The following is a 27,548-nucleotide window of genomic DNA, read 5'->3' on the forward strand; positions in this document are numbered from 1 at the left end:
GACTACCCAGTAACCACCCTGAGTTCAGTTTTGTATCACTTTGAGACTAAATGTGGTAGTATTTGTTAGATCCTGAAATAAGTTACTGACGTGACAGTTTCCTTGGTTTTTTTAAATGTCCCAATCTTGAATCATAATTATTGGCACTTGTCTTCCTGAGGTGTTTGAGTCCATCAAATGTGTGCAAATTTCATTTGTGTTAATGTTATCATTTTCCAGCTTTCATCTGAAACTGCCCATCAGCATTCACCTGCCAGGGTGTTGCTAGAACATGTAAGGCCATGTGGGTTGATGAAGGTCATTTTTTCCCACCAATTAGATAATAAGTTACATTACTTCTATCTTAGGAATTCCATACATACTTTTTAAATGAAATATGAAACACAATTTTTTCCCCACACAAATTAATTTGATTCATTAAAGGGCTGAGAATTCTCCCGCCAGAAAATCAAGTTTATAATAGGACCTCAGCATGGGAAGGGGTAGATTGGTTTCTCCAAGAACTTGGAGAAAGAGGATAAAAGGAAAACATATCAGAGTCCACTCAGCTTTTATTTTGGTGTTTCTAAAACTGAACATGTCCTCTTCTTCCACATCCTTCTCTCACCGGAGCTCCCTAGTGAGAACACCCCCATTATGTGTCTTCAGGATATCTGGTGATGATTTCTAAAAGAGAGATTTTATTATTATTATTAGTAGTAGTAATTGTTTGAGATGGGGTCTCACTCTGTCACCCAGGCTGGAGTGCAGTGGCACAATTATAGCTCATGGCAGCCTTGACCTCCTGGGCTCAAGAGATCTTCCCACTTCAGCCTCCCGAGTAGCTGGGACTACAGGTATGCGCCGCCACGCGGAACCTTTTTTTTTTTTTTTTTTTTTTTTTTTTTTTAATTTTTTTGTAGAGACAGGAGTCTCATTATGTTGCCAGTTTTGGTCCGAAACCCCTGGGCTCAAGCGATCCTCCTGCCTTGGCCTTCCAAAGTGCTAGGATTACAGGACTGATTCACTCTAAGTGGCCTTCTAAAACAGAGATGTTTACAAAGCTTTTTGAAATAATTTTACTCAGCATGCCAGGTAACCAGAACTGTAAGATCACAATTTGAAACAGACATTTTGGTGATGGTGGGAAGAGACGGCCTGCATCAAAATAATCTTTACTAGTTTGTCTTTTTGCCTCATATTGTATAATTCCGAGAGTTCTTACACCACGGTAAGAAAGTAATTATACTTTGAATTTCTCTAAGGCTCTAACTAGAGGGCATCCATCTAAATGTGCATTTCCAGGAATATTGGTTTAATGGCCCAGGTAATTCTGATTGGAGAAATAAAATTTTAGCGAGACAAGAGAGTTGGTAGAAGGAAGTAAAACCGGCGTGTGGGGTATGGCCAATGAAATGCAGAGCTCACTGTGGTCAGGAGACTTGTATTCACTAACCTCCTCGCGTCCACAGCCCCAGATCTGTGACCAACACGTATCTATGATGCACTTGAAAGGAACGAGCAAAGCCAGATGCGGAGGAACCAGGCAGGGCGCATTTTGTCGGTGGAGCCCGGTGGTGTAGCTCAGGCTCTCAGATAACCCAGGCGTTGGGAGGGCGGGGCTCCTGCCGGCCTCCCCTCTAGTGCGGCTGGAGTCCTGTGAAGCTACCAGTTGCCAAATGAAATCCGAAACCTCGGGCTGTATCTGAGGGTTGGCCCCACTCAGTTGTTCCAGCCTCTTGTACTGTATATTTACACATTCACACACAATCACCCTTTCTAACTTCTGGGACTCTTTGCGCAACTGCTAGGATTTCTCAAGTGCGTGTGGCAACACAGCCCAGCTCCGGGTGGAAACCAGCAGGGCTCTGGAGGGGCTCGGAGACAAGGGGAGCTGTCAAGGCTGCGGCGGGAACCAGAAAGGAGCCTGGCGCGGGTAGCTGGGGGAATCCCCCCAACTTTCCACCGCAGGCGCAGCTCTCTCTGCCGTCAATTTCCTCCGAAACCCGCGTTGCGGAGCAGCCTAGTGCATGGGGTTCAACACTTCCCCTTGTTGTGGAAAGTAAAGGAGCCTCACTACCACCTTTTTTTCTTTGCATTTTCTTACTGCTGGTCCTGGGAGGCTTTTCCTTCGGAGCAGCAGCCAGTCCCGCGTCTGTCTTGAGGTCCCAGCAGGGTAGGTGCTGCGGTCGTGAGGGAGTGCGCGGAGCCACCCGGTGAGGGACTGACAAGGCTGCCTGCGCCGGGGGAGAGGGGCTGCGTGGGCGGGGCTGGCTGGGGCGGGGAAGGACAGACCATGCTGATGAAGCGTGGTGTGTGTGTGTGTGTGTGGGTGTGGGTGTGGTTGTGTGTGCGCGCGGCCGCGCGCGCGGCGCGCGCCGGGAGACCAGCAAAGCTTGGTCAGTATGTCCTTCTGGCTTTTAAAATAGATGGAAAATTAAATAAAACGCCTTTTGTACATTCAAAATTCCTCTCGTATCCCATCCTCCCTTTCCCCCTGTTTGTTCCCTCTAGTATCTTATAGAAAGTTCTCTATAAAAAGCAACACAAAGATAGGTTAAATATTAAAACCATATATGATTGTAAAAATATTTTAATTTATAAGTATAAATATTTTAAAAATATAATAATATTTTATAATAGAATATAATTAAAAATATATACAATAGTAATTTGTTAAACACAAGCGTTAGGGAATCTTTTGGTGAAATTTCAAAGCCACTCAAAATAATTTGTCTAAATTTGTTAAAAAAAAGTAACATTTTAATGATAAACATGTAATGTGTTCTCGTTTTTAGAAAATACTTAAGACTGCATTTCTTTTATAAGTACCCAAATAGAAGGGAGATAATGTTACTCTGAATTCCTTAGATAGGTTTTCAATATTAACCAGTAATAGGGAGCCCTGACTTCTTTGTAGACTATATCTCGTTTAATTCATTTGAATTAAACATTAACTCCAAGTAATTTCTGTTTCCAGCACATTTTATGTTACTCTTTTTTTAACCTTCCACAGCATCATTGTTTCAGCTCTTTCTAAAAAGAGGAAATAAATAAATCATGCTGAGTATTTGGAATATAAAAGTTGTTAAGGCTTTGCTTATCCATAAATAAAACAATATGTGTTGCTATGTCTACTAAGTAAGACAAATTCATTGGAATCCAGGGATATTTGCAGTAGAGTTTAAGAGCTTTACTCAGTTACTGAGTAGAAGATGTACAGACAGATTAAATACAAACAGTCTGTCCCCAGTTCCAATTAGAGCTCAAAACCAATCCTTCAGGGCAAAAATGGATGATGCTATTGAACTGGGCATTGTAAAACAAAACACACAGAATGAATATATTAGAAAAAGCCAGAAAACAACAGTAAAGTCACATCAGACTTGTGAAGATCTCACTCCCTCTTTTAAATTTCTTAATACTTCCTCTTCTCTGGGCATATTTCAACTTCTAAGAGAGCTCAGTAATAAAACTTACCCTTTTATCTTCCCTGAGTGCCTGACCTTCAGGTAGCAGGTCCAGAAATCTATTCTCTCTAGAGTCATTACTGAGTGGTCAGAGACTTCCCCTTTACATCTCGGAGGACAGAAATACTGACAAAACTCTGAAATAAATAACATCCTACCATTCATAGGAGGTATATTCTTGGTGGAAGACCTTTAAGTGGGAATAAGATATAAACTGAGTTTTTCAGATCTGGAATTTAGTTTGAGGTATGTGGAAGGAATATAAAAGAGGTATGGTACTAAGAAAAATCTGTAATTCTTTCTGCATCTGGAGGGGCTGTTGAAACTCAGACTGTCCTTGGCTTTCAACTATATTGCTTAGTTTTATTACTTCATCTCAGGGGGTTTGGATTTGAGATGAGGGTGTTTTCTCTGTAGTATTCTTCCGCGCCTTACATACCGTGAATCTGAACTATTTTGAAAACATAAGCCTGATAGTTAGTGGGAAAGAAGTTATCTAGAAAAAAAAAAAATCCACTGCAGAACAAATGGCAATGCACTCTTCCAGACTAGAACATAGATTTAAGTGTAAAAGTGTTTTTGGCTGAAATCCCCAGGGAAATACTTTCAGCTTTTGCTGGGGATAGTAATGGCCAAAGCTCTGAGAGCTTTCACGGATCATGGTTTTATTTACTGTGTGATCTTGGACTCTCCAGGGTGAAGGGTAGGGAGGGGCAGGAAGAGTGAGGAATGTGCAACAGGTGGTGATGAGTAGTCTAAGTCTACTTTGCTGTCTTAGCCAAAGCCCTGTTGGTGTTTACCAACAGTTCCTTTAATATTTTCACTGTGACCTACTGGCCCATTGACGAGTGTTTTCTTTCTGGCTCGATAAGAGTCTGGGTTAGTTTCTCAGGGCTGAAAGCAGGCGGTGCTACTGTACAGTTCAGGCCATGCATTTGTTTCCTGTTCTTAGTGTGTGTGGTGCTGTAGCATCGTCTTAGTTGCTTGTAGTTATTTTCCTGTGAATTTTCTGGCCAGGGTTCTTTTCCCATGAATTGAGCTATGTCATGCTGATTCCTTCTTTCTGCCATGTTTCAGTTTCTGGTACAAATGGGTGCTTTGGAAAAACAAGATGGGGAAGGCAGGTAGAGCCTCAGTCTGGAGCCCAGTAACAAGGGACAGCCACCCAATTGGTTACATGTGGGTGTGGAGGAGGTTGGTGATAACAAGAGCCTGAGACGTCCATTCTTCACTGATCACATTTTATAGAGGAAAAAGCAGAAGATATTTAAAATGGACCGATGCCTGTTTGCTCTTAAAGCCATGGCTAAAGGACTAAGATCTCTCCCAGAAACAGAAAGATATTTAAAAATACAATTGTTAAATGGTCAGCTTAGCCATGAAGTTAATGTTCTTCATGTAAAGAGTGGGAGCCTCACATCGAGTCTCGCAATGGTAACCGTCTGTCTTTGCTACACAAACTCAAACTTTACGAGGTTCTGATGGCTTCAGCAGCTAAGTACAAGCACATTTGGAAGTGGAGGGATTATTGTGATGAAGAATCAAAGAATATTCAGTTTTCAGTGGTTATTGTGTGCATGTGTGCAAAAAAGCAGCATCTACACTCCACGGTGGCATTGCTACAATTAATCTTTACAAAGTCAGATCTAACTGTGTAAGTCTCTTTTTCTAAACCTTTGTTGGATCCCAACGACTTACAATATTTAAACTCTCTAGTATAGCTTCTAAAACTCTTCCAAGCGCTTTCTTTTAGCTCCCCTTCGTGTATAAGGTCTCCTTAGTGTTCAGACTTCTGATCTCTGGTTCATGGATTCATTCTCCTGGAATGCCCTCTGCCTGAAAGTCCCTCTTGATTCTTGGTGGCTCACTTCCAGTGGAACTTCCTTCGGGAAAACTTACCCAATTCCATGAAGAATTAATCATTTCATCTTGTCTGCTTCTATAGCATTTTGAACATACTTTGAATAATTGTTGCAATAATTTTTATGTATTTCCCTGTCCTCTCTCACAACTACTGTGAGTTCCTCACTGGGTAAATTGGTGGTGAGGGAGCCACCTGAATCCAAGCCCCCAGCCCAGTGTTTGAAACATAGTAGACAGCTGTTAATGTTTCCCCAATAAATGGGCTAGTAAAGTCATAAAGAAATGAAATACTGGTGTACTCCAACTTATGAAGATAGTTATATCCCAGAAGTCCATTTGAAAAATGTCTATTTGGTCTCAGAGTTCATTTTCCAAGTATAACAATGCTACAAAACATAATTTACTTTTCAGACCAGCCCACACATGCCTATTTAATCTCTATAATAGATGAAATATTGTGCTTTTGCATATCTAAAGCAAAGGCAAAACAAACAAAAACTACTGTGAAATCATCTTTTTCTTTTGGAAATCACAAAATACACTTGAGTTTAAAGAAAACGGAAACAATTATAATAGATATACATTTTCCACAATTGTTTTTTATATTGTACCATAAAATCTGTAATCTATGAAATCCCAGTGGGAGGTCCTGAATTTGGCTGTGAGGACTAATAATGAAATTAAATTCGGAGATCCTGCTTATGGAATGGGCAATAGTCTTAATTAATCAAACAAAATAGAAACACTAATTTTGGCTATTTAATAATTATCTGGAGTGCTAGTGCTTGAGGGAAATCAAGTTTAATTAAAGGAGAATGTAGAACTGGATGGAGAAGAGGAAATTTAGAGGGACACCTTCTTTCATGTTACTGTTTCTTTATTTTCTTTTCATCTCATTTGAGCACTGAGGCAAATCCAAAGTTTCCTCCTGAAAAAAAAATTGTCTTTGTCTGTAGTTATTTTTGCTGACTAATATGTAGAAAGGGACTTACACACTGTTTAGACTAAAATACATATGGGTTTATTTTATTTTCAGAGCAATGTTACCTTTGTCAAGTGCATGCCTGCCAGTTGGCACGTGGATAATACATATTTTGATCAAGAATTCATACGTGTGGTTCAGGGTATAGCCAGGGATTGAAAGCTCAAATTCCTTCTTATTCAGCATCTCTGAAAAACCTGGAACTACCATCACTGATATTTAAGAGTAATAGTCCAGTTGCTAATTGCTCTACGTTTTCTAAACTCTCCATGTATATCAAACTACATAACCAGAAATGTACTTACTGTAATCACATTACAAAACTTTTTTGTTAAAATGTCAAAATGTCTTTATTACACTATGCTTTAATATGATACCCCCCCCCCCATTTTTTAACTACTGAGAGCCAATATAACAGAGATGAGCTGTAATGGAAAGAAATATCTTGGCACCTTGTGTTATGCATTTTCAAATTCTTTATATAAGGATTCCCATGATAAATTCCTTTTTGCATTGACTGCTGGGAATTTTAAAAGTATATCTCTTCTGATTAACTAGTGGGGTTTTTTGGTTAGAAAAAGGATAGGCTCAAAATTCACCATGCTTCTCATTTTGACTTGTCACCCAAAAAGCTCCAAACGATATTTGATACTCAATTGTACTCTAGTCAAGGTTTTCGTATGACATGGTTCACATCATCCTAATGTAACTTTTAATACCCTTATGATACCCATAAGTGTACTAAGCTAATTAAGCTAAGTTAAATCCATGATGAAAATAGATTGAATAGTTACATCACTTTTTTTTTCTTGATACAATTAAATATTTATAAATTTATATGGTATGGCTTTAGTGTTTTGGAACCAATCATTTTTTTCTAAGTCATTTTTTGTAGTTCCTTGAAGCATTCGCTGTAGTGCTTTTATACTCCCTGATAGATAAAATGACCTTTCTTCCAAATTCTACATTTAAAAAAAAAAAAAACTTAGAAAAAAAATCACGTTTTAGTAACTTTGAAAGTAGATACTAAGGTCAAACGTGAGTTCTTTTCAATATGTGTATCACAGATGTATAGAAGAATTCCCTTAGGGATGTTGCTGAGAAATGTAAGAGAAAACCTTTTGTTTTTTTCTTACAAATTGAATCTATCAATAAATTGAGGCTGATGGAGCTGTAATTAGGGCTGTTTTCAAACCATCAAATTGAACCTTCAAAAAACAAAGTAATTTTCAAATTCTCCAAAAGGAGAATATAACTTTCATTTTGTCTTGAGATTTTTTTCTCTCTCTTTGAATCTAAGATTCTCGTAGTAATAATCATCCTAAAGAATTAAATACTTCTTCTACATACCAAGTATTCCATGAGATATTTTTACATACATTACTTCTGATTCTAGTAGTAATTAGAATTAGTAATTCTAGATGTAATCTATGTTATATTTAATCTAGATATTTTTATTACTATTGTATGGGGATGTTTAGGTTCAAAGAAGTAAATAAAGTTACCCAAGGTAATGTAGACTTGAACATCAAAACCACATCTGCATAAGTCCAGATTCCTTGCCATATTTACTGTGTCCCCTTCCTCACAGTGCTTTCCAATTATGAATTTTAGAATAATAAACTGCATATTTCATGAGTTTCGGCACCCTGATCTCCATATGATTTTCATGAACTGGCCTTGGAACTCTCTAGTACTAGTTCCTTTAAGTTACTAGTTTCTTGATGACAGCCATTTTTTAATGAAATGGCTTATGGAAGTTTCCATTCATATTTTAGATAATATAATTCTAGTGCTGATGAGTTGGGACCTGTGGGATGGGTTACCACTACCAAGTTTGGCTAGTGAGAAAAGAGGCTCCATCTACCATAGGCTAGTAACTGAATCAATCTATAGTGATTAGCCTAACCAGACTATTTTCTGGTGAGAAGTGAACAGGAAAGGTGTGGTTCACAGAGATCCAGTAATCTATATCCATTACTTCATTCCATGACATGGGGACATATGTCCTGGGAGCACTGTGAGCAACAGGTGGAGGCAAAGAGGAGGCAAGTGGTCCCCAGTTTAAGAATAGAGGCCTAGCTTGGGAAAGCTGAAATAAAACAAAAAAGGATGATTTCTTTGGGGAGATAGCAACTGAGAAAAGAAGAAAAGTTGGGTTAGTGGTGCTAGTACTCACTGGGCACACAGAAGTAAAATGAGCTACAGAGAATGGGATTTCAAAGTCAGTCTTTCTCAGAGAAGGGGCATTTATTAGAGGAATTATTGGAGTGCATCTCACTCCTGTTTAAGGAGATACCTAGAGAAGAGAATTCTATAGCTACCTTGAAGAGTCATCTTCGATTGTTTCATTTTGTTGGAAATATCTGGTTTAAAATTTTCTTATATGGAGAAGCTTCCAGCAAGAAAAGATGATCCGGGGTAGTCAAAAGAGCCTGATGTTATCTTCTTGCAACCTCACTGTGTAAATCCAGGATTAGCCACACAAATACTACCTTCAGTGTCATTTTGGTTTTCACATCCCATTATGGTATGTCATTGTGAAATGGTCAAGTGAAATGTTGATGATTTTATATAACATCATGTATGGGTTATACAGCAGATCTCTGCTCTCTCACATTTCTAAATAATTTGTTGATTAGAGACTTCATTTGTTGGTGACAACTTATACTTTCATTGTGGAATAACTTTTCGGTACCTATAAGGTTAGGTAGGGTTGGTGGGTTCCAAGGAGGAGCTGGGGTCTTTGTGCCTGGAGACAGGTAGAAGCCATGGGAACTGCCTCATGAGGAGGTCTGAGAACCCCTGCACAACAGGTCAAGTTGCCGAGGGAGGATGAAAGGGGGAAGGGCAGAAGCAAGGTCACAGGATAACAAGTGCCCGAAGCCAAGAAATCAGGGGAAAAGGCAAATCTAGAGACAGTACCGGGAACTAAAAGCCAAGGGAAAGGGAAAGGAGACAATGTTTGATGTGGCAATTAAGAATGCCGTTTCTATGTAAGAATAGATAACAATGATTGAAGCCTTACTATGTGCTAGTTTGGCCCTGTGCTTGTCTTAGGTTATCTCATCTAATCCTCACAGTTCCTACATGAGCCCTATCTCTTTTATAGATGGGAAAACCAAAACCTAGAGAGGCTTAGTAGCTCACCAAAAGTCACACAACCACTATGCGGTAGATCTGGGATTCAAATTAAAGTATCTCGCTCCAAAAGAGCAACCTGTACTGTTATACTCTTGGATTAGACCTACATTCTAATCTGGTTCTGATATGCTTAAGCCCTGCAACCTTGGGGAGGTTGCATTCACTGATTTTAACTACAGTTTTCCTCTCCATATATATGGGCATTTAATGACACCTACTTCATAGTGTTAATGTGAGTTCTTAATTTATGAAGTGAACAATGTATGAAAAGACTGGAGGGGTGTCTGGCACCTGATAAATATCAATACAAGTTAATAGTTATTATTAAATTCAGTGACTAACAGAGGGAATCACAAGCAGTATTTTCCAATTGTAGGTCTTAATCTAACAGTGGTCATACAATCAAATTACTGGCTTATGACCAACATTTCTTTTTGAATGAAAAGGAATAGAATAAGACAGAATAGATGGAAAAAACTCAGTGTTCATTATACGTAGTAAAATTAGGCCAGGCTCTGTGTCTCACATCTATTATCCCAGCACTTTGGGAGGCTGAGGCGGGTGGATCATGTGAGGTCAACATGGTGAAACTCTGTCTCTACTGTAAGTACAAAAATTAGCCAGGTGTGGTAGGGGGCACCTGTAATCCCAGCTACTCAGGAGTCTGAGGCAGGAGAATCGCTTAAACCCAGGAGGCGGAGATTGCAGTGAGCCAAGATCGCGCAACTGCACTCCAGCCTGGGCAACAAGAGTGAGATTCCATCTGAAAAATCAGTCAATCAATCAATCAATCAATCAATAAAATAAAACATATAAATAAATAAAAATTGTTTCATATGTTTTAATGTGTGTGTGTGTGTGTGTGTGCATTTCATACACTGGGTAGAAATGAAAAATGTACTTCTGATTATTTATAACTGTCAAAAAATAAATATTTTTAAAAACCTTTAAGGGTGCAGTTCTCAAGCGTGGTACCGGGGCCAGCAGCATCACTTCCACCTGAGAAATGCAAATTACTAAGTCCCACCCAGGACCAGCCACTGCCTTAAACAAGGTCTCCAGGTGACTCTGATGTACACTAAAGCTTGAGGACCACTTATTATTCAAAGGTGGCATTTGGAAATCATGAAAAAGCTAGATACTTAAGATACATCTAAATGCTTAAGAGTGATTAAAAGTACACATTGATACTGTATTGATTGAAGATCTTAACTGGCCACAGGATGCTGTCCAGTGTTTGTGTGACTTCGATTTTGTGTAGGTTTTTTCCCTATTTTCCTATGGCATCTACTTATACTGCAGCTGGGTAAGTCCCACAGACTTAGTTTATATGTAAAAGGATGCAAACTAGCTAGATTCTGTACCTTCTTCTAGAACTATACATTCTTTGTATGTTGCCCCGAGCCCAGGCAATCTAAAGTATATTCAATTTGAAATATTTTAATGATAATAGTTCAGATGCCTAAATGGCTGTACAGTTAGAAATTATTAAAAACTCATAAAAGCAACACTGGATATTTTATTAATTGACATATTTATTTTGAAAAGCACAGGCAGATGGGAAATTGGCAATGGAGTTAATGCAATAATAACATTGATGATACAAATTTGATAAAAATAGAAATATAAATTTGTACACTGAGAATTTTTTCCCCTCAAAGAAAACAGTGAGTGTATTTAAGGTAGTTGATGATTGTACATCGTTACTTAAAAGGGCAAGCAGATTATATTTTACTCACCCGCCTTTGTTAGTTGTGTGTAATGTCATTTACTGTTTCTGTTTCTGTTTTCCTTTGAGACATGGTCTCAGTTGCTGCCCAGGCTGGAGTGCAGTGGTGCCATCTCTGCTCACTGCAACTTCCAACTCCTGGGTTCAGGTGATTCTCCTGCCTCAGCCTCCCGAGTAGCTGGGACTATAGGCGCACACCACCACACCAGGCTGATTTTTGTATTTTTAGTAGAGATGGGGTTTCACTGTGTTGGCCAGGCTGGTCTCGAACTTCTGACCTCAAGTGATCTGCCTGCTTCAGCCTCCCAAAGTACTAGGATTATAGACATGAGCCACTGGCCGTCATTTACTGTTTTATTTGGTTTATGGTTGGTAGACTATATTTTCTTTAAGACTTAAAAGTATCCTATTTGAAAACACTGCATCCAGATTCGCTAGAAAAGACTTGAAGGTGTTCTTTTTCATTTTTTTCCTTAAAAAAATATTGCCTTGGGGCCGGGCATGGTGGCTCCCGCCTGTAAACCCAGCACTTTGGGAGGCTGAGGTGGGCGGATCATGGGGTCAGGATATTGAGATCATCCTGGCTAACAGGGTGAAACCCCGTCTCTACTAAAAAAAATACAAAAAATTAGTCGGGCGTGGTGGTGGGCGCCTGTAGTCCCAGCTACTCGGGAGGCTGAGGCAGGAGAATGGCTTGAACCCGGGAGGTGGAGCTTGCAGTGGGCCCAGATCGCATCGCTGCACTCCAGCCTGGGCGACAGAGTGAGACTCCGTCTCAAAAAAAAAAAAAAAAAAAAAAAAAATTGCCTTGGATCTTTAAAAAGTAGGCTTTCAGTAGGTATATATATTAACTGTATGTTTCGAAAGGTTCTCCTTTATTTTTTGTTTATATAAATGCTATGGTTGGAGAAAAGTGAGATGGACATTGAGAAAAGATTTGGGAAGATGTGGACTCTAATCCTACCTCTGGTATTAATTAGCGCCTAAGAACTTAGGCAAATCACTTACTTTTTCTAGACTTCAGTCTCCTTACCTGTAAAATAAGAGGGTTAGAGTAAATTCTTTCTAAGGTTGTTCCAACATTGAAAAGTTTATGCTGCCAGATGGCAGTGTGCTCCTTTTGAACTTTTTTTTTTTTTTGAGACAGTCTCACTTTGTCACCCTGTCTGGAGTGCAGTGGTGATCTCGGCTCACTGGAACTTCTGCCTCCCCTGTTCAAATGATTCTCTTGCCTCAGCCTCCTGAGTAGCTGGTATTACAGGCATGAGTCACCATGCCTGACTACTTTTATTTTTGCATTTTCAGTAGAGATGGGGTTTCACCATGTTGGTTGGGCTGGTCTCTAACTCCTCACCTCAAGTGCTCTGTTCACGTCGGCCTCCCAAAGTGCTGGGATTACAGGCTACCGCACCCAGTCATTTAGAATAAATTTGATAAGACTGTGGCTATGTGTATGCATTTGGCAGGACCCTGAAAAATGGATATTTGATTTTATAGAGGAGTGAGGATCTGGAAGGGATATCTATAACCTGATAAAGTTTGGTGTGACCATTCCTTGACGGATTTCGGGTACCATTGGGCTAGTTTTCATTAGCTGTGGTTTTGGAGGGAATATGTGACACCCTAACAAGGAGGAATTTGAAAATGTATGAGGGTGTTTTTTTTAATCATCACAATTACTAGATGAAGCTACTGGCATTTAATACAAGGGTCAAGATACCAAATGTCCTGCAATATGTGTGTGATGGTCCCTCACTACAATGAATTTTTCTTCCTCAAATATAAAAGATCTTCCCATTAAGAAACTGGCTAATTAAGTTAAAAGATTGAGTTTTAACTTCATATTTTGTAACATCATCTGGGAAATTGGAAATAAAGTCATACTTTCTGCCGTTTCAGTAAAACAAATGCAAACAGTATCTATTCTTAGATGAAAACTGGTGTTTATGATGCATGAGAGAGAACAACCTCCAGCTTTCTACACTATGTATTGACGATGCAGTAAGAAAAGCAGTGAAAATCTTGGCTCTGTTAGTACAGTGAGCAAATATAACTTAAGGACATACTAGGAATAGTTCCTTTAAGTTACTAGTTTCTTGATGACAGCCATATTTTTAATGAAATGGCTTATGGAAATTTCCATTCAATGTAACTAAACATTTCTTGAGTTCAAACAAATGCTATGATGAAAGCACTGCATGCACAGATTTCATTCCCTGTGATAAGAAATGCTACTAGATTAACGGTGTTATACAATATACTGAGTACTTCCTGTCCCTCCTGTTGAACTGCATTCGTACTGGCCTCCTCCTGCATTTGTACTGGCTTTGTAAATTCTGGGTCAGGCTAAGGATAAAGCTCCTTCAGTAGGAGTGACTCATCCAGGGCCTTTTCAAGAACCTTTGTAATGTTTTCAAATTTAAGGTGAACTTTGCTTTGGAAACAAATTACAGGATCATTTTCTTAAAATTCATTTCCCTCTTTCATCTTATTTCTTGCATTTGTGAAGTCCTTGGTTTGCTTGGTTGCTGTGTATATTTTTTAAACTACTGCTTCTATTCAGCTGTGAGACACTGTAGGTATGAAAGGTGTTGTATGGATAAAATTGTTTCCTAAGAAGCCAAAGCCACCTTGATATTTTCCACGAAAGAAACTCCTGCTCCCCACGACATTTTTTGGTAAACCTGAGTCTTTCTTTTTTTTTTTTTGAGACGGAGTCTCGCTCTGTCACCCAGGCTGCAGTGCAGTGGCGTGATCTCAGCTCACTGCAAGCTCCGCCTCCCAGGTTCAAGCCATTCTCCTGTCTCAGCCTCCCAAGTAGCTGGGACTACAGGTGCCCGCCACCACGCCTGGCTAATTTTTTGTATTTTTAGTAGAGATGGGGTTTCACCATATTAGCCAGCATGGCCTCGATCTCCTGACCTCGTGATCCACCCACCTTGGCCTCCCAAAGTGCTGGGATTGCATGAGCCACCTCACCAGGCCTGTAAACCTGAGTCTTAACACCTCCACAGGAGAGGGGGAAAAGGGAGGTGTAATTTAAATGTATAACCTCACCTTTCCTGTACATTTGGTGAAAGTTTAGATTAGAGGAGAAGAATAAAATTACAGAAATATAAATAAAAACTCTTTTGGATAATCTTTCATGTTCATTATCTAGGCCTCCACAATAGTCCAATAACAAATTATAATTTATTCTAAATGAAATATAGCATTGTAGGTCCTCTTAGAATAAATTCACAGGACTTCAGAACAAAAGCCTACTTAGAAAACAGCTATTACCATCTCTCCTCCAATCTTTCCATTGGAAAATGAGTTCAAAGTGACTGAGGTGATTTGCCCCAGGACACATGGTGAGGAACAAGCAGACCAGTCTCTTGAATTTTGGCAACTGGTCTGTTTCTTAGGAACCTTTCTCACCTGGGATTCCCTGAGAGAATTGAACCTAAATGCTCTCCTAAGACATCTGATGCATATAATGAATTACCTCTTCTGCTTTGTAGCTAGAAGGGTACTAGTTAAGTACTATCTTTGGCAAAATTGAGAAAAGAGTCACTAGTATGATTTTCTGTGTTCCATTTCTGTGTTTAGATGATAAACTTTTTGGCTGAAAAAAGAGAAAGAGAATGTGTAAATAACATCTTTAAAAGCATTTTTATGGAGCTTAGATTAACCCTAAAGGCAACTGAAAATTGTACCCTGTTGATATCAAGGTGTAACTTGTAACTTGTTTTTAGTTACAGTTTAAAGCTAATTCGTTCTACATTCCTTGTAATAATATTAATTATGTTTGAACCCATTTAATGTAAATTGAATATTCTCCACACTGTAGATTTTCAATTAATTCAGCCTTCAAACCACATCAGAATTGTTCATTATTTTATGCTCTTCATGTGCCTGAAAAACAACAAAAAAGTAAGTTTGATGGTGTCTAACACTTCAGAGATTTCATGCAGAAAGTAAAAATAAAAACAAAAAATAACAGGTTAATCTCCTTAAGCACTGCCTTGACCAGTCAAATAATCACTGAAGGTGAGTGAGAGAATGGATGAGGAGAGAAAAAGAGGATTCAGCTCATGATGACTGCTGTGCAAATGTGAGAAACAGGGAGAATTGTTTCTGTGCAGGGCTTTTATTATCTCTGTTTGCGGTCCCATCCTTGACTGTTTAATTTGTGGAACATTCCAGGGAGTATCCTTAGCTTCCCTGACATGAGCATGAGACTGGGGCTTGACGACTCAGAAAGACTCCTTTCTAAAACAGGAGAGGTCAAATAGAGCAAGTTGGCCCTGCAGCTCATGGCTCAGCTGGGTGAGACAGACTCTTCATCTGGAGCAAGGTGAGCTCTTTGTGCATCTGAGCTGTCGGGTGCCAGAGGATGCTACTCCACATACCTTTGCAGGAAGCTTTGAAAAATATAGGATGTGGTCTCAGAAACACCGGGTTACTTCTGTAGCTCAAAAGACAGAATGCTAAATACTTAGATTTCCTTCCAACATTTGCTCATGGCACAATGGTGTCCCTTCTGGGACTGTGCTTCTGATATATATTTCCAAGCAAGAATAGGACACTAGTGACTTGTGAGGGTTAGAACTTATTTGTTTAGCAAATAACACTTGGACCAAATATAGAGCCATAATAATAGTGGCCTGTTTTTACTGCTGTTTTCTATTAGTTTGATATAATGACGATTTTCTTAATCTCTTAGAAATAGCCATTCAGTAAAATAAAATTATATTGAACTATTTGATGGAAATGCCAAACAATTAGTGTATGACATCATTTACGAGCTGTATTATTAATGTGAAATGCTAGAATTATTCAGCAAGAGTAAATGACATGCAAAGGTCATATTGCCATGGACCTGGAAAGGGCAGAAATGGGAGGGAGAGGAAGAATAAATATATATGTCATGTTCAGGTAGAATGTGATAAAATTACTGGTGATATTTTGTATTAGCCTGAGGTGTGCTGAATTACAGTTGGTGATGCTTTTTGTCAAGGTAGTCAGGGAACAGGCCTAGTGATTGCTTACCAGATTAGAGATTGATTCCTGATACCAATGTTGACCCATAAATTGTAGCTAGAACAATTAAGACTGTGTTTACAGGCTTGGAGGCAGTCAGCAGAGGGCCCTGGTTCATAGGAACCAGGTTATATTTTGCCTTAAATCTGAGCTTTGCTTTGAAATAAAGATATTAGATGTTTTTTCTTGAGTTGGTAGTTCTTTGCTTTGCAATTTCCTGGTATTCTATTGTTAAATTACAGACAATTCTCTTTAGAATTCATTCACACATGAACCAGTTTACCCCTTCTGAGAGACTGAATTTTATGCCATAATTGATTTTAATAAGAGGCAGGGAAGCATCATTATTGTCTGACTGTTAAGAACTATAGTTAAACAGTCGCGCCATAGAACATTTGTTTGGGAGCTTTGGGGAAGGTTTTAATTAGTCCCAGCTCTTGTTAGAATGATGCATTTACCTCTTGCAGGTCTATGAATTTAGCACTTTTTGTTTGTGGTAAATTAGTGGCCACCAACTGGTATTTGATAGAATCAAAAAGATTTGTTTATTTTCCCCAAAACAGAGCTTATATGACTGGACATTATAAAAGCCTTGATATTTGTAGAATTTATTAATAAAATTTTCCCCACAGGGACCACTCAATATAGTTCCAAAAATCTCAGATTTTTCTCATCTTCATATGTTTATTCCAACACAAATGCTTCTTTCTGCAAACTCCCATTTGCCTTTGCTTAATATAATAGGTTTGTTTAGTTTTATACTCCTGTTAAGCAAGATCGAATCTTTTTTTCTACCTGCAATTGGTATTTATAAGGGTTCATACAAAACTTGTTACTTTAGGTTGATCAATTATTTTATTATCTTGTTTTGTCCCCTTGGAAGTTATGACAAAATGGTGCATGATACCGAATGTCTTGTAATTAATCACATAAAAATAATGCTTGCTTAGACTCATTTTAAGTTGATAACTTTTTCATAATTAATGATTGGTTTTAGGTCATAATTTTTTAACTTATTGATGGCTAATGTGGTACATTCTTCCATTTAAAGTAAGCCCTTAAGAAAATAATAGTTTTGTTCTCTCTCATTTCCTCTGCTAATTTTTGTGTTTAACTTTAAATATCAATTCAGAAATATGATTATAAAAATAAGTAACAGAAACTATTCTATTCTGGTATTAATTGCCACTTACTGTTCTTGTACTTTTCAGTTATTTTATTAGTAAATCAGCTAGGCTCTATTTCAACTTAGACATTATCCAGAAATCACCTTGGATCTATTTAAAACACACACACAGACACACACACACACTCACAAACACACACGGCTGTGTGGAAACCAGGCTGGAGGGAGCAATTATGCTGAGTAGGAGTCCCAAGAGGGGTTCTGTGTGCACTAGGTACTTCCTGGGGACTTGGAACGACGGTTTTTAATCTAGGTTGTTGCCCTGAATCTATATTTGTTTCTTAGTCCAAGGAAGGCTCTGGCCAGAGTACTGTCAACCAAGTGTCTTGTGACGAGAACCTCTAATGCCTCTGGGTGTCTGGAGTGCTATCTCATAGAATTAGCTTCAGGTTCCTTTAGAAGTTTCATCTGCTTCACGTTCTGAATTCTAATGAATTTGAAACTATACTGAGCAGGTGACAGCTATGAGTGAGGGACCACATCACCAGCTTATTTACTTTTATTCTAATTCACAGTGATAGGTCCATTCCTTTTTGAAGTTAAATGTCTTGTTTCTGTTCTTTCTCTAACCACTGTATTGTCTTTTCTCTTTCTTCCATTTTGGTTCTTTTTATTTCCTCTCTCTCTTCCTTGCCATTCCCTCCTCCCTCCCGTATTTCCTCACTCTTCCCTCCTCTCTTCTTCCCTCCCTTCCTTCCTTCTTCTGTTCTTCGCCTTTTCTCTTTATTACCCTAGAACCTTGTCATATCAGTTTCCTTTAAGGGCCAAACTTTCTTATGATCTTTTTTTCCTCTATTCCTTCTTCTTCTTACTGGTCATGGTGTTTATCGGCCCTCGTTCTTCTTCAGTTACACGTTTCTAGGATATGCTACACTGGTCAATATCTTTGTTTCTTTTGGATTCCAAAGCCATGAACTAAATATTTCACTTTAATTGTTCAAAACTGCTTAAATGAACTGTTGTATAATTATTACTAGCTCCTCCTTTCTACTCTTATCCTCATAAAGCTTGTATAGAAATGTAAAACTAGATAAGCAGCTAGTTTGATACATATTACTTTGATAATGGATTCAAAAAAGCCTATATTTAAAGAGTCAATCTGCTCTAACATTCAGTAGCAGCGCCGGGTCCCTTAAAATATTTTTTTTAAACGGGGATAATTGTCAAAGTAGATAACATAGCTGAAAACATTTCGTGATACAAATGATACTTATTGCTACTGAGATTTACTATCAAAGAGAGACACTATTCAGTGTCACAGAACATTTCAAAATCCGTATTTTATTTTTTAACTTTTTATTTCAAAATAATTTGAAACATAAAAAATTGCAAACTGTATTCCCATATAACCTTTTCTAAATGTTAGCATTTTAGAGTTATCAAACCAGAAAATTAACACTGATAAAATACTATTAACTAATCTATAGTTGTTATTCAAATTTCATCAATTATTCCACCAATGCCCTTTTTCTAGAGCAAGAGACAAACAGAAATCATACACAACATTTAGTTGTCATGTTTCTTAGTTTCCTCCAGTCTGGGTAGTCTTTTCGTGTCTTACGAGATCTTGACACTTTTGAAGTCTAGTGACCAGGTATTTTGGAGAATGTCTCTCACTTTGTGTTCTGGTAATAAAAGTCAGGTTGTGCGTTTTTGGCAAGAGTACCATAGAATTAGTGTTATCCCCTTCTCAGTGCATCATATCAGGAAGCGCATGATGTCAATTTGTCTAAATACTACTGATGTTAACTCCAATTCTTCATTCCAGGCTGGCCAGGTTTCTCTACTGTAAAGTTGCTAGTTTAATTTCTGTAACTAATAAGCATTATGTGGAGAGATGCTATGTAAATGACCAGTTTTTTCTATCATACTTCCAGCTATGAATTTTGTACTCATTGATCATTCTTGCTGAAAAAGTTGTCACTGTGGTGTTTGCCAAATAGCGATTTTTGATCTTCATCATTCCTTCTACCATTATTAGTTAAAATTCTTCTACAAGAAAGTTTTCGCTTACCCACCACTTACTTACTTTCAATTATTTATGTATATTAGTATGGACTCATGGGTATCTGTTTCGTTCTATGAGTTATACACCATTAGAGTTGATATTTATTTTGTTGCTCAAATTGTCCACATTTGACCATTGGAAGCCCTTTAAGTTGGTTCCTGTGTCCTTCATATCACCATCATTTTTAAATAGTCATATTTTCTGGTACTACAAGATGTTCTACACTCTTCTTGTACTTCATTTGATCCAGCCCATGAGTCAATGATTTTCTAAGGACACCAGATTTCTGTTATTAAAGAATGGAATTTAGAAACCAAAATTCTGGATTTACTTGTGCTCATTTGCAAAAGAATGTATCTCCTTTTTCCTACAGTCTATTTACTTATTTGCTTAAATCTTCCATACACATAAAGTACTTTCAGAATTGTTAATCCATACCGCTGTGAAAAATGTTTACCAACAAAAGTACAATATTTAGCCTTAGAAGATAGAGTCAAAATGCTTTATTTCCAAAGTTACTTTTCTTCTCTTCCTCATCGTGAAAGAGTTTTATGCTTTCACCTACAAGGAAAACTATGATGAGTTCATGTTGACCTGAATATTTACATACTTAAGTGAGTCATCTACAAATCAAGGTTGTATTTTTTAATAGACTGATTTTGATACTTGCTTTGTTATTGAGATGAAAATGAAGCTTCATATTTCTATCATTTTTTTTCTTTATTTCTTCTAAAAAAAATGGTATGCATATGCAGAACGTGCAGGTTTGTTGCATAGGTATACATGTACCATGGTGATTTGCTGCACCTGCTGACCCATCCTCTAAATTCCCTCCCCTCACATCCCATACCCCAACAGTGTGTGTTGTTCCCCTCTCTGTGTCCATATGTTCTCATTGTTCAACACCCACTTATGAATGAGAACATACAGGGTTTGGTTTTCTGTTCCTATGTTATATGTAACATTATTATACATTTTTTTTAACTCTTTTAATATCTTTAATATTGGCCAAGGCAGGTGGATCACGAGATCAAGAGATCGAGAGCATCCTGGCCAACATGTTGAAACCCTGTCTCTACTAAAAATACAAAAATCAGCTAGGCATAGTGGTGCCTGTAGCCTCAGCTACTCAGGAGGCTGAGGCAGGAGGCTGAGGTTGCAGTGAGCTGAGATCGCGGCATTGCACTCCAGCCTGGTCACAGAGCGGGACTCCGTCTCAAAAAAAATAAAGTTTGTCATGTAGGAAATAAAATAACAGAAAATAGCCTTCTTTCAAGTTTTTGTAACTGAATAAAAGATAAAACTGCATGAAAAGTCTTAAGAAAAAGAGTGACCTGGCCGGGCATGGTGGCTCAGGCCTATAATCCCAGCACTTTCGGAGGCCCAGGCAGGCAGATCACAAGATCAGGAGTTCCAGACCAGTCTGGCCAACATAGTGAAACTCTGTCTCTACTAAAAATACAAAAAAAAATTAGCCAGGTGTGGTGGTATGCACCTGTAATCCCAGCTATTCGAGAGGCTGAGGCAGGAGAATGAAATGAACCCGGGAGGAAGAGGTTGCAGTGAACCGAGGTCCAGCCCAGGTGACAGTGTGAGGCTCCATCTCAAAAAAAAATTAAAAAAACAAAAACAAAAACAAACAAACAAACAAAACAAAGAGTGATCCTCCACTTTTACAAACCATTTTGTCTTCCTGAAAGACATGACCTATGAATGACCGAGTATGAACAGTATCTTTACACTTCTTTCTTTCCTTGATTTATTTCCGGGTTTCAGTTAAGAGGTAAAGGGTCGGAAGGAAGAGAGCAGCTAGTAGATGCTGAAAAGGAGAGAAGTAGGCCAAGTCAAGTAAGTGCAGAAGTACAGCATTTTTCTTTTTCTTTTCTTTCTTTTTTTTAATCTGAGACGGAGTCTCGCTCTGCCCCCCAGGCTGGAATGCAGTGGTGCGATCTCGGCTCACTGCAAGCTCCGCTTCCCGGGTTCACGCCATTCTCCTGCCTCAGCCTCCGGAGCAGCTGGGATTACAGGCGCCCGCCACCACGCCCGGCTAATTGTTTTACATTTTTAGTTGGGACGGGGTTTTACCGTGTGAGCCAGGATGAGTCTCAATCTCGTGACCTCGTGATCTGCCCGTCTTGGCCTCGCAAAGTGCTGGGATTACAGGCGTTAGCCACTGGGCCTGGCCCAGAAAAAAATTGTTATTATTAATCAAAAATTACAGGATATGAGGGGAGATTAGCTAATAGTAGTGTGTCTATTTTTAACAATGTATCGGAATGTAATACTCTCTAGCACGGCAGGCATTGAAAGCTTTTTCTGATGCCTAGATAGAAGTAGACAGAGGCATGAGAATGATTCAGTGCTCAGCTGTCTCTCTTTAGCTGTAATTTATGACTGACAGCATTATTTCTCTTGGATAGTGAAAGAAAATTTTAATCTTTTTGTAATACCACATATTGTATAGAATTTGTTTGTGTCTAATTTTGACTTTGTAGCTCCCCAAACCCTAGAGAACATGTGAAGTAGTTAGCCTACTCTTATCCTTGTTGTGAGATTTTCATCTTTTATCTTAAATAGAATAGCGAACTCTTTCTTTCAGTGAAGGACTTTTCCTCTATTAGTCACACTTAGTGGTTACAAAGTTCTCTTTTCTTTTATACAAATGCCAACATTTTTGTAACTTCTTGGCTTATGAAGAGTGCGTGTTTAGAGTTACCAGGAACCATGAAAGGGAAGATACCATTGGTGTTTATTTACTGAGATTTAATAGGAGAGTCATTAATATGGCATTTTCACCCTTTTCCTGCCGAAATCTGGGAGAGCTTTTGGTTGCATATGCCTTTCAGGCTTAGCATTTGTAAAACAGGAACAGCTTGTGACTTTTACCATAGGACAGGGCTTTCAGCAGAAATGGGTCTATCACAGTTACTGTGAATATGTGCACAGGAATCCTTGCTATGGTGGGAATGTTTATTTGTTTACTTTTCATAACCAACAGCAAACAACCCTTCTCTTGAAGAAGTATATTTCTCCTCTGGATTTTGAGAATATTTTAACCTTTTGCATGATGTATATAGATCACCTTGTGATCACAAATATATGTCACATCACATTGGACAGGTTTCAAATCACAACCATGAAGTTCAACAACATACTGATAAAAATGGCCATGCAACAATGTGAAGATTAACATGTAGCTAAGATCCAGGGTATATTAAGTTGTAATAATAAAAAAGGCACAGCCTTCCATAGTTCATGGTTTGCACCACATTTTCACACAAGTTTTGTAGATGTCTAACTATGGACACTAGCACACATACTTTGGTGACAGGTCAAAAGCCTTTTGGGAAATTAATATTACCCAAATGTGTTTTGGTGAAAGTCTATCCTTCCTGAGAAAAGTCCTGCCAAGAAAATATAGAGAAATGAGTATGAAATTTAGGAATGAACAAAAAAAGAAGTCATTTTGTGACGTTTACAAGTGGACAAGGAAAGACATCATTTTGGGCAAAGGGAACCCACATGCAAAGCGGTGTTATGAGAATATTAGATATTTGGCAAATGTCCCAGAGTTTAGTGTGAATTTGTACGCTGTTGATAAAGAGGAAGGAATGGAATCAGGAAATATGCAATGGCTACAATGATTAAACTTGGTGACTAACAGCAGTAGTAAGGAAGAAAGGATTGGAAATATCCTAACCAATGGAGCTTATTAATCACAGATGTTGGTGAATAAATCCCACCATGCCCCATCTATTCCTGACAAGTGCAATCAGGGTGCGAAATCCTGTGCTTTGGTGAGACCTAGAGATAAGGTTTCATGTCTCAGTTCTGTCAAAATGCTCTGTGTAACACTGGAAAACAACTGCTGTGAGCTTTAAATTCAGCATCTAGAAAACAATATTTATTTCTCAGAAATTTTGTAGAGATTAATTGTGAGAGAAGTCACTTTGAAATAATTATGTAAATGCAAAATATGTTATCTTTTTGTCCACTGCTACTAATTGTTAACATTAAAAATGTATATCTGCAAAATCAGTCCTTCTAGGTTAAATTAAGAAATTCAGCACCGGCCAGGCACAGTGGCTCCTGCCTGTAATCCCAGCACTTTGGGAGGCTGAGGTAGGTGGATCACCTGAGGTCAGGAGTTCAAGATCAGCCTGACCAACCTGGTAAAATCACCTTTCTACTAAAAATGCAAAACATGGTGGTGCATGCCTATAATCCTAGCTACATGGGAGAATGAGGCAGGAGAATTGCTTGAATCCGGGAGGCAGAGGTTGCAGTGAGCCAAGATCATGCCTATTACCAGTCTAGGTGACAAGAGCAAAACTCAGTCTGAAAAAAAAAAAAAAAAAAGAAAAGAAGTGCAGCATCATGTCCCTAATTTTTTAGTTATACTGTTGCAACAGCCTTTGAATACATGGCAGTTTTGCCAGGTTTAGGTCTCCCTCAGTGTTCAATTTCCTTCTCCATCTTTTAAGTTTCTACTCTAAATAAAACAAGAGGTAATTATGATTGAGTTCCTTTTTCTCTTAAGTTGGTTAATAAAAGTATAGAGTACTTTATGCAAGTAAAATAAATGCACAAGCTAATATTTTCTTTTCTTTTCTTTGGTAACAAGAACAAGGAGATTTTTGTGAGGAAACAAAATACTTGTTTGCGAAGAATTTGTGATAATGTGTCAAAGGTGACTAATATCTTGAATTTCATCCAGACACCTACTACAGGGGAATTAAGGACACAGTAAAATAATGGCCATCTTTTATACCTGGGTTGGCTCCTAACGTCAAATTGTGATGTGGCTTGTGGAGTAGTGGGCTGCGCTTGGCCACGCTAGTTTTGTGTGTGCTTTCCTTGCTCCTTTAAGCCAACACTAGAGAGAAAGCAGACTGAATAGTTGTGTTGCTATCTTCTCTGTGACCTACTTACTTTGGTATTCTAAATTTTTCAATTATGTTAATGGAAAAAGGAGGAGAGCCCTAGAAGAGAGTGACCTGTGCCTTGTTTGTGAGCTCAGCCTCATGCTGAACAGCCCTAACTTGCCACCCCAAATGGGGAAATCCATAGGCCTGTATAGTTGTCTTAGCCACAAGGAAGTGAAGAGACCAAAGACAGTCTTTCCCAAAACCTAGAGAAGAATTAAAATTGTGGGGAATTGATCCCAGGAATCTACATTCTAACAGATTGCTCAAGTAAGCCTTCTCTATACTAAACTTCAAGAATATTTATGAAAAATTTCACCATCTTTTATGATCCTTGTATTAGTAAATTAAATGTAGCCTTAATAATCAATAAGCACTTATCCATACTTACAAGAAAATGAAAGTTCCCTCTAAAAGCAAAGGAACAAATTAAGAACGTATTTTCAAATATTGTCATACATTTATTTTTTCTTTTATTTGCTTCAGACAACTTAGAATTTCACTATATAAACTAGTACCATCCATGAGATCAGAGAAGAAACCTTACAGTTAAGCTCCTCACACTCATTCCACAGCTTATTCTTATTTATAATGAGCTTGTTGATGTTTGCTTAGTAGTTGTTACTAAGGGGTTATTACTTTCATTAGACCTTGCTTAGAATGTCTTCAAACTTAAATTAGATATATTGTTTTAGAGTGAGAACATATACCAACATTTGAAAGAATATATAAATATGTATTTGGCAATGGCAACATTGCTAAAATAGATGTATGACCTTCTAAGTGACTGGTCTGAAAAGGGCATTGATGATAGGTTTAGTTCATATTGGAATTTCAAGCCTCTAGTTTTATAAACAATCTTCCTATTTGATTTCAATGTTAATGAAATTCTCTGCTTTAAAATCATTCAGAAGATAACATATACTGTCACTATCAAGCATTCACATGCCTTTAAGTGGGTGAGAAATACTAGAGCAAAACTAGAAAGCCTTTATCACCACTTCATTTCCTGTTTTCCACTTGTCTTTGGTGATGATTCAAGGTCTAAATATTTGAAGCTATGAAAAATTAAGAATATTCTCCAGAGGTTCAAATGAAGAGAGCTCCTACCTAGCCTGCAGCTTTGGTTGAGGCCAGGATTGGCTCCTAGAATATTAGCTACTATAACTATCTTTCATTATCACCTCTTAGAGAAGGGAACCATTAAACAATGAAGAACAAACCAGAATAAGACAAAGAAACATTTGGCTTAAAGATGACTGCTGAAGAAGAAATATGTATAGAGACTCATCTAGGTCTATGCTGTTCCCTGTGGTAGTCACAGCTAATGATCATATATGCATTGAGGTTAGTATGAATGAGGAACAGAGCTTTTAATTTAAGTTTCTAACTTTAATTTTAATGAATGTATATTTAAGTTTAATAATTGGTACTATTTTTAATTGTTGGAAAATAATTTAAGTTTTTTTGGGGAACAACTCACCTCTAGAGATCTACTTTTTAAACTGTAAATTTTATGAAGCCTAATACCAATTAAGTATTTGTGATAAAATTTAGCATCCAAACTGAGATGTACTGGAAATGTAAAATGCACACTAGATTTTTAAGACATAGTATGAAAAAAAGAATATAAAATTTTCCCTAATATTTTAAAGTATGTTTACATGTTGAAATGATATATTTTGAGTGTGTTGGGTTTAAAATATATTATTAAGATTAATTTCACTTATTTCTTTTTACTTTTTTAATGTGGATACTAGAAAGTTTTAAATATGGTTTCTATTATATTCCTATGGGATAGTACTCATCCAGATGCTTATGAAAGCCCAGATTTCTATAGTGCTGGAAACCGAGAAGTCTGGTGTTCCCTGGTATTCATTTCAATGCCATGGCTCTACAAGGGAATAAATATGTATTAATCAGTGGTGAAATATATCCTTAGAAAATAATTTGAAAACTTTATTACTGAGAATACAGATTATTAACTAAATGGTAATAGTACTATCCTAATAAGTACCAACTCATTAAAGCAACTAGGGATATTCAGAGTGAGGACTGTATAAATGTTTGCCAAAATGTTTTTCTTGTTCCAGATTTCCTTCTTATAACTTTTAAGGTAATTTATTTTAGTCAGGATTAACTAAGCAAAATATGTTGTTATAATTATATCACATGATGCATATAAATTAAGCAATAACTATGAATCATCTCAGATGTGGAATGCTCATGGCCTCAGAATGGAATATGGGAACTCATAAGACTTTTTTATTATTATGATACATTAAGTTCTAGGTATATGTGCACAACATGCAGGTTTGTTACATAGGTATTCATGTGCCATGTTGGTTTGCTACACCCATCCACTCATCATTTACATTAGGTATTTCTCCTAATGTTATCCCTCCCCCAGCCTCCCACCCCCACAGGCACTGGTGTGTGATGTTCCCCACCCAGTGTCCAAGTGTTCTCATTGTTCAGTTCCCACCTATGAGTGAAAGCATGTGATGTTTGGTTTTCTGTCCTTGTGATAGTTTGCTGAGAATGATGGTCTCCGGCTTCATCCATGTGTCTGCAAAGACATGAACTCATCCTTTTTTATGTCTGCATAGTATTCCATGGTGTATATTTACCACATTTTCTTAATCCAGTCTATCATTGATGGACATTTGGGTTGGTTCCAAGTCTTTGCTATTGTGAATAGTGCCTCAGTAAACATATGTGTGCATGTGTCTTTATAGTAGCATGATTTATAATCCTTTGGATATATACCCAGTAATGGGATGGCTGGGTCAAATGGTATTGCTAGTTCTAGATCCTTGAGGAATTGCCACACTGTCTTCCACAATGGTTGAACTAATTTACAATCCCACCAACAGTGTAAATGCACTCATATTTCTCCACATCCTCTGCAGCATCTGTTGTTTCCTAACTTTTTGATGATCACCATTCTAACTGGCTTGAGATGGTATCTCACTGGGGTTTTGATTTGCATTTCTGTGATGACCAGTGATGATGAGCATTTTTCATGTGTCTGTTGGCTGCATAAATGTCTTCTTTTGAGAAGTGTCTGTTCATATTCTTTGCCCACTTTTTGATGGGGTTGTTTGTTTTTTTCCTGTAAATTTGTTTAGGTTCTTTGTAGAATTTGGATATTAGCCCTTTGTCAGATGAGTAGATTGCAAAACTTTTCTCCCATTCTGTAGGTTGCCTGTTCACTCTGATGGTAGTTTCTTTTGC

At 37.9% G+C, this 27,548-nt stretch overlaps 1 protein-coding gene across 1 annotated transcript in view; it reads left to right on the forward strand.

Moving 5' to 3' along the window:
- Positions 1–1,762: 1,762 nt before the first annotated feature.
- The window catches only part of LOC108526856 (uncharacterized), a gene marked incomplete at its 5' end in the record, with an annotated part of 248,129 nt that continues 222,343 nt past the window's right edge, over positions 1,763–27,548 (forward strand). The window contains 2 exon segments of the mRNA XM_017867832.1: positions 1,763–2,123; positions 2,126–2,155. Coding sequence (XP_017723321.1) covers positions 1,763–2,123; positions 2,126–2,155 — 391 coding nt within the window.

Source organism: Rhinopithecus bieti, unplaced genomic scaffold (assembly GCF_001698545.2).
Source record: "Rhinopithecus bieti isolate Rb0 unplaced genomic scaffold, ASM169854v2 scaffold_4514, whole genome shotgun sequence".
In the NCBI taxonomy this organism is placed as follows: domain Eukaryota; kingdom Metazoa; phylum Chordata; class Mammalia; order Primates; family Cercopithecidae; genus Rhinopithecus; species Rhinopithecus bieti.